Below are 18,757 nucleotides of genomic sequence, written 5' to 3' on the forward strand. Positions count from 1 at the left end.
AGGGTAAGGGGCTTAGGCTGGGGGAAGGATTAAGAGAGAGAGAGAGAGAATGTGATTCAAGAAGTGTTGTTGCCATTATTTGAGTTATTATCTATTTCGGTATTAGATGTTATTGAACGTCTACAAGATGGGAGTGATCTCTCTGCTTCCAGTTGGCGGGTCAGGGTTGTTCTTTGTAATAAAATGCCGACTGATTCTGCTATGATTAGTCAGTGGAGATTTTGTTCCATACAGATGATGTTGGTAATCTCTGCTAGTTCCCGAGTCATTGGTTTACGGTTGCGGTGATCGACTTAGTGTTGATGGATGGCTCCATTATTACGATGGGCCTGTAGACATCTTTTCAATGTTGTAGAAGTGTGTCCAACGTACATTTTTTCGGAGGACTGGCACATCCTTTCTGGGCCAACAAAACGGTAAACGACTTTGGCACTGTCTTTGTTCGGGTTCTGGTTAGTGTTGTTCCTCATTACAGGGGAAGCAGTCAAATTAGGCTTGCAATATATGCGAACTTGAACCCGTTTGAAGGGGGATTTGGGCATTATTCGTCTGTTGAGTATGCTGGTGATTGCCGCCTTCTCTTCTTCAAATCTTTTGCTTTAGTATTCAGTCCGGTGGTAAATTATGATGTTTTTATCTTTGTCACTTGTTGTTCTGGTTTCATTGTTGTAAACTGTTTAATTCTCCTTCTTATTACATCTTTTATTAGTTTACCCTGAATACTGTTGTTGGTCAGGAGTTGCTGGACTTTCTCAATTTCCAGGTGAGTCTCCTGCCACATGGAACGAGAGAAAAAGGAATCATATATATATGCACTTAACATGTGTCAAAACATCAGCTATCCATATATTTAAGTACTAAACAGCGCAGGTAAAATCGGCACGCTACGTATGTAGCCCGTACATACTAAATGGTTAAAGGGTTAATGTCCTTTATCTCATCTTGTTTAATCCAGATATCGTAGTTATCCTTGTCAGTTGTTTCTCACCCAACTGTATGCATTAAAATGATTGTATACCCTTTTAATCTTAGTTACTGTTTAAAACTGAGTTGTCATTCTAATTTTTAGATCCACGGTATGTAGTTTGCATGAAAATACCTTGGATTAAAGCAGAGGTTCTTAACTTTTATTGCTTAGTGGTGCACTAATGATATATCCTGGACTTTGACGGTTTACCAACTCTATAGTCAGTGTAATTGTATATATTATAGAAGCTTGTTGCATATTCCACTGACACAAGCATACAAACTAGGGCTAGCCATAATACAGTATTAGTACGAATATGTGTGGACACATTTAATTATAATAAAATGAAGTAATACCATAATAATAATATTATTATTATTATTATTATTGTTGTTGTTGTTGTTGTTGTTGTTGTTGTTTCTATTATTATATATGAATGAATTGATAAGCACATGGGAATGATGTACAACATACATTCTGGTTGTAGGTTAAATATACCTGATTAATGGGACACTTGCACTTGTCTGGATTTGCATATCCTTTTGATGTTAGGAGGGTCACTGGACAGGCACACTCTCATTTCCTCTTCAACACTCCAGCAATCTAGACCTTCTTAGTTTTGATTTTAGAGTGTTGAGAGTCCTAGTTCATGATATGGGGTCAAGAACTGGGCTTTTAGGGCTATGTGAGGGTGTTCCTTTTCAATTTTATCCAAAGCTTACTAGTGGCATATCCAAGTACTTCAGTTTTAGCGTGCGGTCATTACGGATGTTAGTTAATTCCTCTTCTTCAAGGATACTAAGTTGTGGCTAGCTTAAGGGATTGTGGATGAAAGGATTTCTTACCAATCATATTGATAAGCAGATATATTAGGGAAATATTTTTAAATGTTCCCTTCTAGAATTTCAGGGTGCTCCTTGATGAGTGGAATGATGTCTGTATATATAGCTTCAGCAGTCTTTTGAAACATAATGAGTATTACCATCCTCAATTCCTATCTTTTAAAAAGCCTTATTTTCCAGTAAGCCCTTTTTTTGTCAGATGATGTTAACATATTCTCATTTTTCCCTTGCATACTATATTAACTTTGTTTTAGATGTTCAAATATATCTGCCAGGTAGCATAACTTTGCGCTCCAAATTTCAACAGCCAGTAGTTCACAAAATTCAAGTTTTCCCTGAAGAGTAAAGAAAATGAGCATATCCTGTCTCAGTTCATATACTCTTGACAACACTTTGCCTCTTGATAGCTGCCTGACCTCTGTATGGAGGAGAAGGCCTTCATGGGCAAATCCCATTTCTTCACAGATATTGGAAAACAGTTTTGTTTGCTTTGGTCTGCTCTTTATAAAGTTTACGATCTTAACAACACTTTCAAGCACAAGCTCTCATTCCTGCCCAAGTGTCTTTGCAATAAGATTTCCACGATGTAAGAAACATTGTGTATTAAAAAGTTCAACAAACTGTAGATAATTAATGTATTTAAGAAGAGATGCAGTGCTCGGAAACCCTAACTCCTGATCTCTGTAATCAGGTGTGGGTTTTCATTTTGCACTAATGACACGAAACCTTTTACTGATCCCAACACAGATGGACAACCATCTGTGCAAATTCCCACACATAATTTCCACATCAGTCCCATTTCTTTCAAATAGTCTGCTATTGAAGAGAATATGTCCTGTCCTGAAGTTTGCACAAGTTCTTTGCAGCACACAAATTGTTAAATTATTTTATTATTAGCAATATATCTGATGAACACTAGTAATTGGGATTTACCTCCAATATCAGTTTGACATGTTTGCTTGCAGAGCATACATTTTATCGTTAATAAATGTCTGACGACATATCCTTGATTCGTCTACCAATAGTGTCATCTGAAAGAGGTATTTTTTTTTACTTCTTTTTCAGCCTCATCACCAAACAAAGTTTTCACTACAGCAAAACAAGTTGGAGGAAAATATGACTCCTCAGTTGAATGAGTTTTCATATGTTTTGCCGTCTGCTCCGCCACTAATTAACTTGCTTTCTCTGTCCTTTTCATGAAATTTTTGCCGCACTGGTAACTGGAGATTGGCGCATATCGGTGCCAAAAATCCTGTTATTGTCATCACTAGACAAGCGCCGTAAAACCAGATCACCGATAACCGAGGCCGCCAATAACAGGGGATTGCCTGTATATATATATATATATATATACTGTATATGTATATAATATATATAACATATGTACATATACATTATAATCCTACAAATTAATTATATATTAAAAAGCAATAGAATTCAAAGCATAAGTTTTTAATATATATATATGCAATATATATATACGTATGCAATTTATGCTTTGAATTCTATTGTTTTTTAATGTATAACTAATTTGTAGGAATATAATGTAGGTTTTAACATTCCTTATAGTGTTATGCTCCATTGAAAATGCTTTCTTTTATTTTTAGAAGACCTAGTTTTTCTTTTTCCAGAATATTTTACCAAATGGTAGTGACTGTAATTGTCCAGTACACGATGGTTTGTTTGTCATTTCAAAGAAATCTTGAATACTTAGGCTCTCCTGTACGATAATATTTGGCTTGTGTCTTAGGTTTATAGAATAAATTGACAATAACACTAATGCCAGATGGGATGGGTGTTTCATAAATGGGTCTCTTGATATATGAAGGTACCATCCAAACCTCTGAATTTTCCTATACCTCCTCCATCTGCGTTACTGTGTATAAGCCTTCACTTGCCTGGAACAGTGGTTCCAGTCTTAGATTTTCTCAGGGTTGTGAACTGATCGAAGAAAAATTTATTACTAATTTTTATATGGCATTTTTTATTTTGTTCATTTGTTTATTATTTCTCCATAGTATATGCCTTTGATATAAAAAGAGAAGATCAATTAAAATGTGTGGAACTTCAATATAGTGAAAGTAAATACAGTAGTAAAGGTAATTGTGAAAAAAAGCTTTTTATGTTGTAATAGAGAAATAAACTTCATGAAGGTTCCATAATTACAGGAAATCAGTTACTTTATTCTTACTTTATGGAACTTTATGATGGCACTTTATAGCATGAAAGTAATATGCATTTTCAATTTCAGGAATATGGAAGAGGTAGTACGGTTTCCTGATCTTAAACCAGAAAAACAGTTGACATATGCAACCAGACAGCTGATAGCACGTGAAATTGAACTTGAAAAAGTTCGAAGAGCAGAGCTATATTTTACAAATCAAAAAACTGTAAGTTTCAAATTTTTCCTTCTGCATTTTTACAAAATATGAAAGTACTCCATGTTTGTTTATTCAAGCAAATATGTAGGGTTTGGTTTCTTAAAATAACTTTTTTTTTGGCATAGTATTTAAGTAGCTTCGAAAGGAAACAAAGATACAAGACTGAAATTTGAATTATGGTTGGATTAGATAATTATCTAAATCAAACTTGTTGCCATATAAATCAGCATGATGAAAATAAAGAGAGTATTAACTTGAAATAGAAATTTTGCTCACATAATGAAAAAACTAATTATTTGGTAATTGGAGGTACTCTTTTTACAACAAAAGGACATCCATAAATACACTTGGACATCCCCAGTTGCAGTCTTAGAAACTAAATAGGTGACATAGCTATTAACAGAGAGAGATCACTATGGAATATTTAGGTGTTAGCTACAGAAGAGCAGATGTTTGCAGTAATCACCAACATGTCATTGCCTTAGTAGAGATAAAATTAAACGCACTCATCAAAGCGTTGAACAGAATTCCTATTTTGATGCAGTAAAGCTTCTTGAAGATAAACATCAAAAGGCTTTTGCAGTTGATTGTTGAAATAGATTTGCAAGTGTAGAAACTATATCAGAAGAAGAGCTGATAGTGAATGATGACTGGTTTAGCTTCAAGAAAGCATATCAGTCTGCTGGAAATGTACTGTGATATAGGGTAACAAGGTGGAAAATTTGGATATCGGACGAGACCAAGGATACAATAAAGAACAGATAAAAGCAGCAAGTATATGCAGAAAAATTATAGAGAGGAAGTGAAGAACATAAAGCAGACCATTCTTAATATGTAAGTCTAGATAGTGAAGTTAAATGAAGATCAAGAAGAGATAAGACAGAGTACAGGCAGTCCCTGGTTTATGACGGGTCCAGCTTACAACGTTCCGAGGTTACGACGATAAGTCATATAGGCTATTACAGCTGTAGTTGAGATAAAGGTAATGGTAATGAAACAGATGTTTTACTTACTGAATCCATTTATGCTGTATTATCATGTTATATCATCATCGTAAAATGTATAAAAAAAAAACCGCTCTGCCATTTGCATTTAGTAATTTTTACGTTCTGAGAATCAGCTGATTGACCCAAATAGTGAAAGAATTAGGAGAATTGTTTTTAGTTGTTAAAAGAACGGAACGGAGTACAATACAGTACTGGAATTACTTTTATTTTTGTATATAAATGTAAAACTGGTATACATTGGTAAACTATGTTGAAGTAAAATCCCTCAAAGTCTCAAAACAGCTGTTTCCCAATTTGTTTGTTTATTTTATACCCAATGTTATTTATGTTAGTTCTTTGGTAAGTAGTTGTTAATTATAAGCCGTAAGTTTGGTAATCTAGTTTGAAAGCCTAGCCTAGCACAGTCTACCAAAAATTAAATTCGTTCGGTAAGTAAAGACTACCATGGAAACTATTTGTGTATTACATTACAACACCCCTATTTTTACATCTGTAGTACATATGGTATTTCTCAGTAACAACTGTGCAAAGCAAATTCATTTTAAGAACACTACTAAAAAGTAGTTGATCACTTTCTGTTTTATTGGAATTGATTTTTCATTTTGCCTCATACAGGCAGTCCCTAGTTATCGGTGGCCTTGGTTATCACCAATCCAGTTTTATGGTGTTTGCCTAGCAGCGACAATAACTGGATTTTCAGCGATGATAACTGGATTTTCAGCACTGATATCCACTTATTGGCACTGATACACACCTAACAAAGGCACTGATCCATACTTATCGGCGCCAATAAGTGCCAATATTCGTTGATTTACAGTTATTGGTGATATTCGGTTATCATAACCGGCGACTGCCTGAAATATAACAAAAGCTTTACTTGTATGCCTGTGTGTATGTGTGTTTACATCAACATGTGGCATTTCATCGTTGTTGACATATCCATCTCTACATAGTGTGTGTGTGTGTGTGCGTTTCTGCGAAGGGGGTTGTTTTGGAAGGTGGGTGGAACTGGGGAGCATTTTCTATGGCTGGGAGGGGGTGGGGATGCAGTGTTGGATGGGTGAAGAGGGCTAGTTAGACCTGACTTGTTAGAGCTTGTTTGGTTTTGTTTTTATGTTTATAATATAGTAATTCACATTTCATTTTTTCTTTTATTTAAAATATCCAATGGATAAGATACATTATTCTTTAATTACAATATAACAATAATTAATATCCATCTTAGCTAATATTCAGCCTAACCAACTGTAAGTGGTAAGGAAATGGCATCGTACACAATTAAGCCAGCCTTTTTCTAAAAAACATATTCCATATATTTCCTTGAGAAAACCTTATAAAAATTTTTTTATATGTACTGTGCAAAACCCATCTATCATAATTAAGTTTACTCTTAAGATGCATCATCAAATCAGACAGTGACATCTTTTTAACTTTACCCATCCACATTGCATACAAGTAACCTGTCACTAAAACTAGTGCACTGCTATTATCTAGTTTCGATTTACAGTGGAAATTAAAAATTAAAATCTTTATACAGGCAGTCCCCGGTTAACGGCGGGCTCGGTTAACAGCGATCCGGTTTTATGGGGCTTGTCTAGCGACGAAAATCGGCAATTTTCGGTGCTGAAAGTTGCCGATTCCTGCTTATCAGCACTGATAAGTGGGTACTGGCGCCGATACATACCTAACAGAGGCGCTGATAACCCCAAAAATTGCCGAAAAAGCGCCGATTTTTTTTTGGTTAGCTTTCGATACCGGTTATCATCACCCTCAAGCGGAACCCGCCCGATAACCCGGGGATTGCCTGTAATTTTATCTGGATTCATACAACAAGTCTCAAACAACACCTTTTGAAAATACAACAAAATTAGCCTAATGTGATTACAAAATAAAAAATATGCAATATAATTTATGTTTCACCGGAGTTATCACATAAATCTGAACCTTTAATGTTTAAAATCTTCAGTCTGTGGGGTTTTTTTGCCAAAACCCATGCAGAGTACTTATAAAAGTAACATTGATGTGTTTCCAAATCAGTACCCAATCTAGTAGCAGGTACTCACTCTCAGTGCTTGGTTTTGATGACAGTTTGAGATAATAATAAGTTTCCTTACATGTAATATACAGAAAGTTGTTTTGTCTATACATTTTCCTTATTGCCTCAGTGGCAATCGAATAGAATGCTGGTATCACATAAGATACTTCAACTATATCTCATAACAATAACAAATAACTAAATCTAAGTTTACAATAATAAACACTCAAACTAATGCCATTTAAAACATCTTGTAATACAGTGCAGCTGAATAGCTTAAGTTTTATAGTACAAATAAAATATTCTAGTCCTTAAGCTGCAATAAGCATAGCGTAGCCCTTTTATTGTAGTTATCCCTTCCAAAATGTACTGAAAGATACATGCATTAACCTTACAAATATATTTCTTTATTGGGGGAAATGTATGGGCTATATACCATACTTCTGATAAAATCTAAGAATTTACAAAAATTACATACTTTTCAAAAATTGACAATGTACTAATACTCAACATATTTATGGCAGCTTCAGCATATTTGCAATAACAGACCAATTTTCCTTGTACATCAAATCAAAGTTATTACAAAGGATAATACCAAAAATAACCATACTATGAACAACCCATATCCAATCCAAAGGCCAGTCCTGCCTGTTAATCCAGTTACCCAAACCCATAATCGTAGTTATATCTGTAAGTCTCGCACCTGTTGTGACCTCAGTGCGCTGAATTAATTTGGAACAAGCTGTAACCTAACCAGTTGTTGACACATACACATAAGAATCATCAGGAAACCTTTGTACTTTCACGACTGTCTGATTTGGAAGACTATCGTTACTTTCTTGAATTGCAGTACAAAGAGGTTCTTGAAAAATACAGAACAGCAACATAGACAAAGGGCAGCCTTGTCTCACTGACCTCTTGATGGGAAAAAGAATGCTTAAAAAGCCAATAATACTTACACAACTTACACATTGTAAATGCATTATGTTGCATCTGAGTACAGTAACACACATAAAACACACACACACACTTTTTTTATTTATATTTTATGCTGCAGTATTCTTGGTTATATTTTTACTGTATTCTGTCATTTTTTATTCTTTCAAACCAAAAGATCAACGCAGTTGTGTGCATAGGGTACAAGAGAGAGAGAGAGAGAGAGCAATAATTGAGGTATGTTTACATGGAATCTAAGTACAGTGACACACACACACACACACACACTCCTTCACTTTTTTATTTATATTTTATGCCATAGAGAGAGAGAGAGAAGAGCAGGTTAGTTATGTTTACATTGAAGTCTAAGGACAGTAACACACACATCTTTTACTTTTTTATCTATATTGTACAGTATTCTTGTTTATATTTTTCTGAATTTTCTCATTTTTTATTCTTTCATACCAAAAGATAAATCAAATCGTGTGTGTACAGTAGGGTATGTACATATGAACACACTTATTCCATGCTGTTGGTGAACTTGGTACAGCCTGTTTGGTTTTGTGTTGCCTACAAATGAAATTTGCATTTTAAATATTTTTACAGTGATTAGAGATGAAACATCAACAGCGATAAAATATTCTCTTGTGTACTATTATAATGTGTGTGATAATCATACTTGAATCAACTAAACTTGTAATGAAATATGGTACAGTAAGTCAGGCAAAGCAGAAAATATGACAACACATACCTATATATGAGCTGTAAATAAAGGAAGATTATTTTTTCTTTCACAACTTTGGCATTCCTCAGAGTCCTAGAAGACTTAAATTAAACCTTTTCATGCACCTTACCATTTATTCATTGGATATATGTATTTTACAACTTGATCATTATGTATAGTTTTATTTTTCATTAGCATGAGAATTTATTAAACTCTGCAGTTGTAGATATCTTCTTCATATATATAATTTTGTCTTGAATGTTTTTGCTTATCTAGTCCATTATGAGAAGTTTGTTCCTTGGTTTCAAAACTCATGAAAGGTTAAACTCTCCTCTTAAATATTTACAGGTGTAACAATAATGATGTATTTTGTACCTGACGTTCTCCAGGAATAACCTCTATGTAATGTCTGTACACTATTTTAAAATTAAGAGTATTTTTCTAGTAGTAGTTCAAAAGGACCTGTTGATGTGTTTTTTAACTGTATTGATAATTGGTTTTATCTTTCAGAAAGAAGCAGAGAAAATGAAGGCATATGCAGATGAGAAAAAGAAGTCATCTTCAGATCCTGTACCAGGTGTAGTTCCCAGTCATCTGCAGAAACTCAAAGCCAAACCTTTGCCAGAGGGTTCAGATGGAAAGGTCAGTGTACTTTTTATTTTCCATTTGGTTATATTGCATATGTGTGAGATTGTGATGAATTTTGTGCACTGTATAACTCTTCCATGAGTTTTGTGTGTCCATCTGAATTACAAATCTCATTCTACCAAATCCCTTATACATCTTTGAGTAGCCATTGTTGTACCTAATCATCTGGAGTAGAAGTGGAACTAATGCTGTTAAGTGGAATATTTTCTGTGATCCTCATTTTCACTTTTATATGTAGTAAAAAAATTAAAAAGATTGATCAAGGGTGAGCAACTTTTTTAATCATGCATGCCCAGATTGGACAAACCTTTGATACAGAATTTGTTCATATGCCATTCAAATGGTTTTAGGAAACATTTTATCATTTGGTGTCTTTTAAGGGTAATTGTAGTTACTGTATACATGCACACAATTTAGAGATGTTATTTTTAGCATTATCAAAAGGGGTAAGCAATAATTCTGATATTTTTATTAGATAAATCAGCCTTTCGTCTTTTCAGCTGTTTCTAATACAGTATAGTACCCACTCTCATAATAATTTTATCTTCTAAAACACATTAAAAGCATATAATATCAAAGATATTCTTTTACTGATTTTAATACTTTATGAATGACATATTAGAAAAAAGCAGTTGTAGGCTAAAACTCTTACATTCGAGTAATATTCAATCATTTACCTTCATTTTGCAACAGATTGGAATTCTCTAGCACAATATTTCGATTTATGGTGAATTTTTGAAAAAACTTTTCCTTATGTCCCGTATTGGTAACTTTCGAAAAATCTCGAAATTCTTTGTCACTTTTGTCGTAATGTTTGCACCATTTTATATTGGTTGTTACATAAAGTTTTTATATGAAAATGTCTTGTAATTTCATGTAGAATACAATGAAAAATAACTCTTAGTTGTAGCTTTCATCAGTTTTGAAATATTTTCATATAAATCATGATGTGACAAAATTTTCAACCTTTGGTCAACGACTCGACCGAAAATGGTTGAAAAACGCAATTATAAGCTAAAACTCTTACATTCTAGTAATACTCAATCATTTTACCTTCATTTTGCAACACATTGGAAGTCTCTAGCATAATATTTCGATTCATGGTGAATTTTGAAAAAAAAAAACCTTTTCCTTACGTCGGCGTGATAGCTTCGGCGAACATCTCAGGGTCTTTCGTCACTTTGTCGTAATGTTTGCACCGTTTTCTATTACCGTTACATAAAGTTTTTATGAAAATGTGTGCAATTTCATGTAGCATAAACAAAAAATAAGTCATGGTTGTAGCTTTTATCAGTTTTGAAATATTTTCATATAAATCACGATAAATAGAAAAAAGTTCAACCTTCGGTCAAATCTAGCTCGATCGAAATGGTCAAAAACTGCAATTGTAAGCTAAAACACTTAAGTCTAGTAATACTCAATCAATTATCTTCATTTTGCAACAAACGGGAAGTCTCTAGCACAATATTTCGATTTATGGTGAATTCCCAAAAAAAAAATTTTTTTACGTCCTCGCATTACTGAATTCATGCATCATTTTGTGATAATATTTTCTCTGTGTTCTTTGATCGTTTTACAATTTGTTATGTACAAAATCATCGCAATTTAGTATACAATACAAAAAAACTCATTAACTTTAACTGTTTGCTCAAGTGCGGTTGTATACAATTATATATGAAATTTTTTTTTTTGCGCTGTCATATGTTTCAGTATTTTTATATAATAATGATATTTTTTCATTTCTAATGGTTATACTAAACTTCAGGCAATGACAAAAAGGCCAAAAAGACTCTTAATCTTAAAAACTAGCGTGCTGTGATTTAAAAAAAAAACTTTTTTTCCGGCAGCTGCTCCGAAGGCGCGGCATACGACAGACACTTTTTGTAAATAGAGGCTCGGCGTTTAAGGGTTAAGGAAATACTCCTCATTATCCCATCTTTCCTACAGTGTAGATCTTCATGCCTCACTGCTTAGGATGCTTTGTATGAGCAAATTGCTGCTGTTTCTCAGTCAGCTGATCAGACTGGACATTGTTCGCCTAACAGTGATTTTTAAATTGTCCAGGCGGTTTTCTATGAACATCTGCGTGGTGGAGTGATAGTGATGAGCATTTGTGAAGCATCTCAGAATGACGTGAACAACAGTGATATGTCTCATGGTCTCTCGGGTATAGTTCGTCGTCCATAGGGAACACCCGTATATACTGTAGCAGTATGAGCGGAAGAGCAGCAGTTTCGTGTCTTGGTGACAGAAGGCAAACCTCCTTGCAATCATATTGCCAGTTACACATAGTTTACAATGCCTCTGTTCCATGTCTGCCGTAACTTTTAGGTCATCCATGATAATGTGGCCCAAATACTGAAATTCATGCACAAATTCAGGCGATGATTTCGAGGAAAATTTGTGTTTCTGCACCAATCTTAACCCTCTAACGCCCGAGCCTCTATTTACAAAAGTGTCTGTTATGCGGCGGCGTTAGGAAGTTAGCGCTGAAGAAGCGGAAAAAAGTTTTTTTTAATCACAGCAACGCTTAGTTTTAAGATTTAGAGTTAATTTTTGGCTCCTTTTTTTGTCATTGCCTGAAGTTTTGGTATGCAGCCATCAGAGAAATAAAAAAATATCATTATCATATATAAATATTGAGTATATGACAGCATAAAAAAAATTTTCATATATAATTGTATACAAATAAATGCTGTAAGCAAAACAGTTAAAACTAACAAGTTATTTTTTTCTTTGTATTGTACACAAAATTGCAATGATTTTTGGTATATAACAAATTGTAAAATGATCAAAGCAACACAGAAAAAGCAATCACAAAATGATGCATGAATTAGTAGCGTGCGGACATAAAAAAAATTTTTTTAAATTCATATAAGTATGAGAAAATATTGTGCTAGAAGACTTCCTGTTTGTTGCAAAATGAAGAGTAATTGATTGAATATTACTAGACTGTAGTGTTTTTAGCTTACAATTAGTTTTAGACCATTTCAGTCGAGTTGAAGAGTTGACCGAAGGTCAATTTTTTCTGTTTCGTATTGATTTGTAGCGAAAATATTTCAAACAAACAAAAGCTACAACCATGATTAATTTTTGTTTGTATTCTGCATGAAATTGCACACATTTTCATATATAAAACTTTATGTAACAACAATAATATAAGCGGTGCAAACATTACGACAAAGTGACAAAAGAATTTCTGAGATTTTTCGGCGAGATTGCGGGCGTAAAGAAAGATTTTTCAAAATGGTAAATGATTGAATATTACTAGAATGTAAGAGTTTTGTAGCTTACAAGTGCGTTTTTCAACCATTTTGGTCGAGACAAAGTTGACGAAGGTTGAAATTTTGTCATCGTGATTTATGAAAATATTTCAAAACTGATAGAAACTACAACCATGAGTTATTATTTTTGTATTTTACATGAAATTGCGCACATTTTCATGTATAAAACTTTATGTAACGACTAATATAAAGCGTTGCCAAACATTACGACAACGTGTTGAAAAATTTCTGAGATGTTCAAGCGTTACGCCGGACATAAGGAAAAAGTTTTTAAAATTCACCATAAATCGAAATATTGTGCTAGAAACTTCCAATTTGTTGCAAAATGAAGGTAAATGATTGAATATTACTAGAATGTAAGAGTTTTAGCTTACAATTGCGTTTTTTCGACCATTTGATTGAGTCAAAGTTGACCGAAGGTTGAAATTTTAGCACTTATCATGATTTTATGAAAATATTTCAAAACTGATAGAAGCTCCAACCATGAGTTATTTTTGTTTTATTCTACATAAAATTGCACATTTTCATATATAAAACTTTTGTAAGCAACTAATATAAAACGGTGCAAACATTCACGACAAAGTGAGCGAAAAGAATTTCTGAGATGTTGACAGAAGGTACCAGCGGACGGCATAGGAAAAGGTTTTTCAAAATTCCATAAATCGAAATATTGTGCTCAAGGCTTCCAATTTGTTGCAAAATGAAGGTAAATGATTGAATATTACTAGGATGTAAGTTTTTAGCAGCTTACAATTGCGTTTTCGACCATTTTGGTCAGTAAAAGAACTGACCGAGTTGAAATTTTGGCACTTATGCGTGATTTATGAAAATATTTCCAAACTGATAAGCTACAACCATGGGTTGTTTTTGTTATTTTACATGAGAAATTTGCTAACATTTTTTCACATATAAAACTTTATCTAACGGCTAATATAAAGCTTGAGTGCAAAAATTACGACAAAATAGACCAGAAAAGAATTTCTGAAATTTTTGGCCGGTTACGTGTGGACGTAAGTAAATTTTTTCAAAAATTCACCATAAATCGAAATATTGTGCTAGAGACTTCCAATTTGTTTGCAAAATGAAGGTAAATGATTGAATATTACTAGAATGTAAGAGTTTTAGGTTGCAATTGTGTTTCTCCACCATTTGGTCAGTCAAAAGTTGACGAAGGTTGAAATTTTTGTGGTCGGCGTGCGAGTGCATCCCTCGTCCCTTGACAGATAATTTTAGTGAAAACTACGATACGTCCAGTCGGCGTTTAAGGGTTAAAATACTGTTAGCATATTTTAGGTTATACATGAATTGAAATTTACTGTTTATATTTTTTTTCAGAAGGGAAGTGGAGTTTCCAAAGTAGTAGATGTGGCTCAGGTAAGGATATTTCTTTTTTCATTTATTTTACCATCATCACAAATGTTTTTGTGTCAGCTTTTCCCTTCATGGAGTTAGTTGTGAACTGAGTTGTCTCCACTTTTCTGTCCTACACCCTTTCTGAATCCCTGTTATGTCTAGGTCTTTATCTATCCATTTTACATATTCTATTGGCCCTTCTTACAGGTCTTCATCCTGTTTTTTCCATATCTTCTACCTTTTTGACCAACTGCTCCTCACCCATTTTCATCACCTCAATATTTGAGATAGTCTTTTTTTCCAACCTCTTGAGCACCACATCTCTCTACCTGTTCCTCATTCATAATACAGCCTCCCCACCATACTCCAGCCATGAATCTTGTCATTTTTTAGTCACTCCTTTCCAAAGTCTCATATATTTTCTTTGTCAGTACCCATCTCTAATGCATACAGTAGTAACTGTCTTATATACCTGTGGAACATTTTTATTCGCTAATTATCTCTCCAATTCATCCATGGTGTAGCTACTTTCTTTCTTACTGTACTCTCAACTCTTATTCCACATTACATTGTGCCCCGTGGGTAACCTGATATTCTTCCTCTCTAAGACCTTCCCATCTATCATAGCCAAAAATGATCTACCTTTGCCAAGACCTTCCAGTTTGTCAGAAAGATTTCTCAACTCCTCTCTCCTAACCATTTGCTCTTGCAATACCCTGTGGACATAAAAAATTTACTCCATGTATATTTTGTAATCGTGACTCTTCTTTTGACACTACAGTATCTGTTACATTTGGTATACTCAGAAGAGTTCATGCTGCACCTTTCCCCAAGCAGCCACGTGGCCACTTTTCTGATTGACCTTTTTCTTCTGCTTCTTTGCCAGTCCTTTAAAGTTGTGTTTTACTTATTTTGATTTTCAGTCCTCTCTTTGTTCCACATCTTGAACTTTTTAAACATTTCAACCACCTCTTCCTCAGACTCTGTTTTTAACATTAAATTATCTGTAGAAAGCAGCTCTGTCTTGTCTGTACTTCTTTGTAGCCTCTTCCATTACTATGATATACAGCAAACTGCTCATTAGGGAGCCTTGATGAATACCAATATTTTTTCTAAAATTCTTCTGTTACATCTGCCTCTGCCATCTCTCAAGATCTGTTATTATGGTAAAGTAACAATACAATAGCTTAATGAGTCAGTAACCCCCTGCTTTTATAATGTCCATTTCATAAATTATCTCTGTACTTTTTCAAATATGTTTTCAAAAGCCACAAATACCGTATGTGGTATATTCTCTTTCTCTGTGCATTTTACTCTTTGAGTAGTCACATCTGTATAAAAACTGCTGACCTCTGGCATCAGGCCAAACAAACAAGTGTTGATTTTAACAATTTTTCTCTACCTTGTCTCCAGCACCTTTTCCAATATGAGTGGCGCAGTGTAATAAGGTGCCAAGCGCCGTTTTTTTAAAAATGATAAAGCAGCATTTAAAAGTTTGCCAACTATGAAAAGCAACATAAAGAAAAAACCAGCCAAACGATTTCTATGAATCATACCTCATTTTAAAGGAAATTTTTATTCGCCTATTACATATGCAAAAATCATTATAGTATGTTTGTCATTTAGCTAGCCACAACCACAAAAGTGAAGGTAATGTAAGATTGTAAAAGTGTTAATAAAGACACAATGGAAATGTTTTCATACAGCCAATTAAAGCATGTTTTTATGAAAACAACCTAAAATATTTATCTAATAATGCTCTAAAATTATTATTATAACATATCTGAGTAAAATTTCATGAAAATATTATAAAACAAAAACAATTACCGTACCAAAAACAGACTACATTACAGGTAATAACATGATGTATGGCAGTGAGAACTCGCTAAGGCAGAAATTTCCACTTTTTTTGCATGGATTTTCGAACCTTTTGCCAGTAACATAAGGGACAAAGTGTGTGTACAGGATAGTGCTGTACTTTGGCTGCTCGCTCACAATAAAACCAGTTCGACCGCGGTGGCGCTTGCCACCTTGTTACGCCGCGCCCCTCATATGTTCTTAATATACCCAAGGAGTCTTGTTCCTGCATTGCATCTCACTTTCATTTTTGTACCATTACTGTGAGGCTCCTTTTCCACTATTCGAGTCTTATCTCTTCCTTTATGAAGTTTTCATATGTTCTAGCAAGCTCATGGACGACCAGCTTTCCTGCTGCTTTTATCAAGTCACTTGTTACTCTGGATGGTCCTGGGGTCTTTTCCTTTTTCATTCTCTAAGGGCCTTCTTAACCTCATCAGCTGCTGTATTCTTTGTAGGTTCTTCTGTTATGCCAATGTTTTTCAGTTCATGTTATTAATGTCATTAAACTTGTTAGGGTCTTTAAAGAGAATTTTTTGCGCATAAAGAACTCAATCTGCACTTAAAACATTGCACTGGAAGGATTCTCTTGGATATTGATGGAAGGTCAGCTATTTTCTAATTCTCAGAATGTTTCTTTGTGATAATGAATGGGTTGAGCTGAACAAATTTCTGTAATTGGATAGATTTTTCACTAATATATTTTGTTTTCCCTTAATATTTGCAACAAGTAAACATGTACATAGTATTAGGTAGACTTGAGTCTTGTACTGCATAATTACAATAATCATTATTCAGAATATATTCCATAAAGGTTTTTTTTCATATGGCCAAAAGCTGGATAGTGGGTAGCAAACTTTTTGAGAACTTGCCAACTAGCAACACTGATCATAACACGGTAATTTTTGTACTAAATGATGAGTTGAACAGTTAAACTGGAACTCAAGACAAATATACAAAATGCCAAACTAATCTGGTATTGTCTTCCAGATAGACTAGTTGGCTTAAAAAAATCAAGTAACCGAGGGCAAATTAAATCTTTTGACCATTCAAGACCATCAGGGAATAAAACAAAGTACTAAATATTGAAAAATGATCTTATGTAAACAAAATCAGTCTTCTTGAGTTAGAACTTAAAAAACTCTCTGATGGGCAGAAAGGAAAAGAATGAGGTGAGGAGAACCAAAATCTATGATTGGCAAGGTTTGGAGAATGAGAAAGGTGATATTGCTAGGCAATTTAAATGCCAAGGTAAGCAGCAAAGAAGTGGTGGTGTAGTTAATAGGAATGAAGTTCCTGGAGGAATGCAATTGGAAAACTGTGGAAATGTGTTCAGAAAGGGGTATGAATATTGGAAATAGTGAGGATGAAAGGGTGTTAATAATGGGTATGTGTAATACAAGTGGATGTTTGCATTGGTGAGAAGAGGAGTGATCAAAGGTATATTTGATCATTATCTTATAAGGGAAAGTGTATATAGACAAGTTTTCATTTGAGAGAAAAATCTGGAAATGTGGCTGTGAATGTCAGATAAGGATATTTTGAGAAAAAGAAACCACAACCAAACGAGTAATTACGTGAAAATGGGTAATGGTTCAAAACACAGAAGTGAAAGAGATATATGAGGTATAAGCAAAGTTCAGGCATGGTGTCATAGAGAAAGGAATGAGTGATTTTGGGAAAGGAATGTTGGATGGGAATAAAAACATCAAGTGTTGTGTTGTTGAAAGTAGAAAGTTAGTGAAAGAAAAAACAAAGATTGTTTGAAGCACAGTAACAGGACAAAGGAGATCACTTAATAGTAGACAGAGGACAAATGAGGTGTTCAAAGACCAAATTACTGAAAACATGGAACTTGTTGAAAATATAGTGGTAAATCTGAGCAAATAACTTTTGTGGATAACAAGTTTACACTATGAGGTAAATGCAGGTGGGTTAATGAGCAAGTGGATCTAAGGAATGAAAGATGTAAAATTAGAATTCTGATTGAAGAGAATGTACAGTATATATATTTCTTTGTCTTTACGGTATTTTTGAAGAATATTTTTGCAAATATGTGTTATTTTTTGGCTTTCAAGTTAATGATGGCTTTCCATGTGAATGTTTACACAGAGAAGTTAACCTCTCCAGGACATGTATGATGTGATCTACATTAATGAAATAACAGCAGTAGATAAGAGGCATATCTAAATTATGCAAAAAAGTATTAAGTGTGAGAATGCCTGAGGAAGTAACCTTTGAAAACATAATCATGTCAGTTATGATGTTAAAAGATGGAACGGCAACAGGAGTTGATGAGATTACAGGTGAAGTGCTGAAGTACAGTACAGTAGTGAAAATGTGATTGAGTGGCTGTCTAGGGTGTGTTAGGTATATCTGGATAAGGAATGGCTCTGAAGGAATTGGTGGGAGGTCTGAGTGCTCTATTGTACAAGGACGAAGGTCATAGAGGTGTCTCTACAAATTGTCAGGGAATAACATTATGTAGAATATTTGGGAAAGTGTATTGTGGTTTTTTGATAAAAAAAAACTATGTAATAGAAACATAATTTTTGAGTAATTTGTATTGTTTGGGATGAGTCTTACCTAATGTTAAAGATAGCGATATCTTTGTGCTGGCAGGTGCAATCAGCATTCAGAATAAAGAAGATCGCTTGGGTGACCCAGATGACTGTTTTGAATGTTTTAGTGCTTGTCAGAATACGTCTTGCTATCATCCTGTT

At 34.1% G+C, this 18,757-nt stretch overlaps 1 protein-coding gene across 1 annotated transcript in view; it reads left to right on the plus strand.

Annotated features, from left to right (window-relative positions):
- The window catches only part of cutlet (chromosome transmission fidelity protein 18 homolog), a 138,498-nt gene that overhangs the window by 94,271 nt on the left and 25,470 nt on the right, over nucleotides 1-18,757 (plus strand). The window contains 3 exon segments of the mRNA XM_067098543.1: nucleotides 4,061-4,199; nucleotides 9,403-9,534; nucleotides 14,160-14,198. Of these exon segments, the coding sequence (XP_066954644.1) occupies nucleotides 4,061-4,199; nucleotides 9,403-9,534; nucleotides 14,160-14,198 (310 nt within the window).

Source organism: Macrobrachium rosenbergii, chromosome 55 (assembly GCF_040412425.1).
Source record: "Macrobrachium rosenbergii isolate ZJJX-2024 chromosome 55, ASM4041242v1, whole genome shotgun sequence".
Taxonomy (NCBI): Eukaryota; Metazoa; Arthropoda; class Malacostraca; order Decapoda; family Palaemonidae; genus Macrobrachium; species Macrobrachium rosenbergii.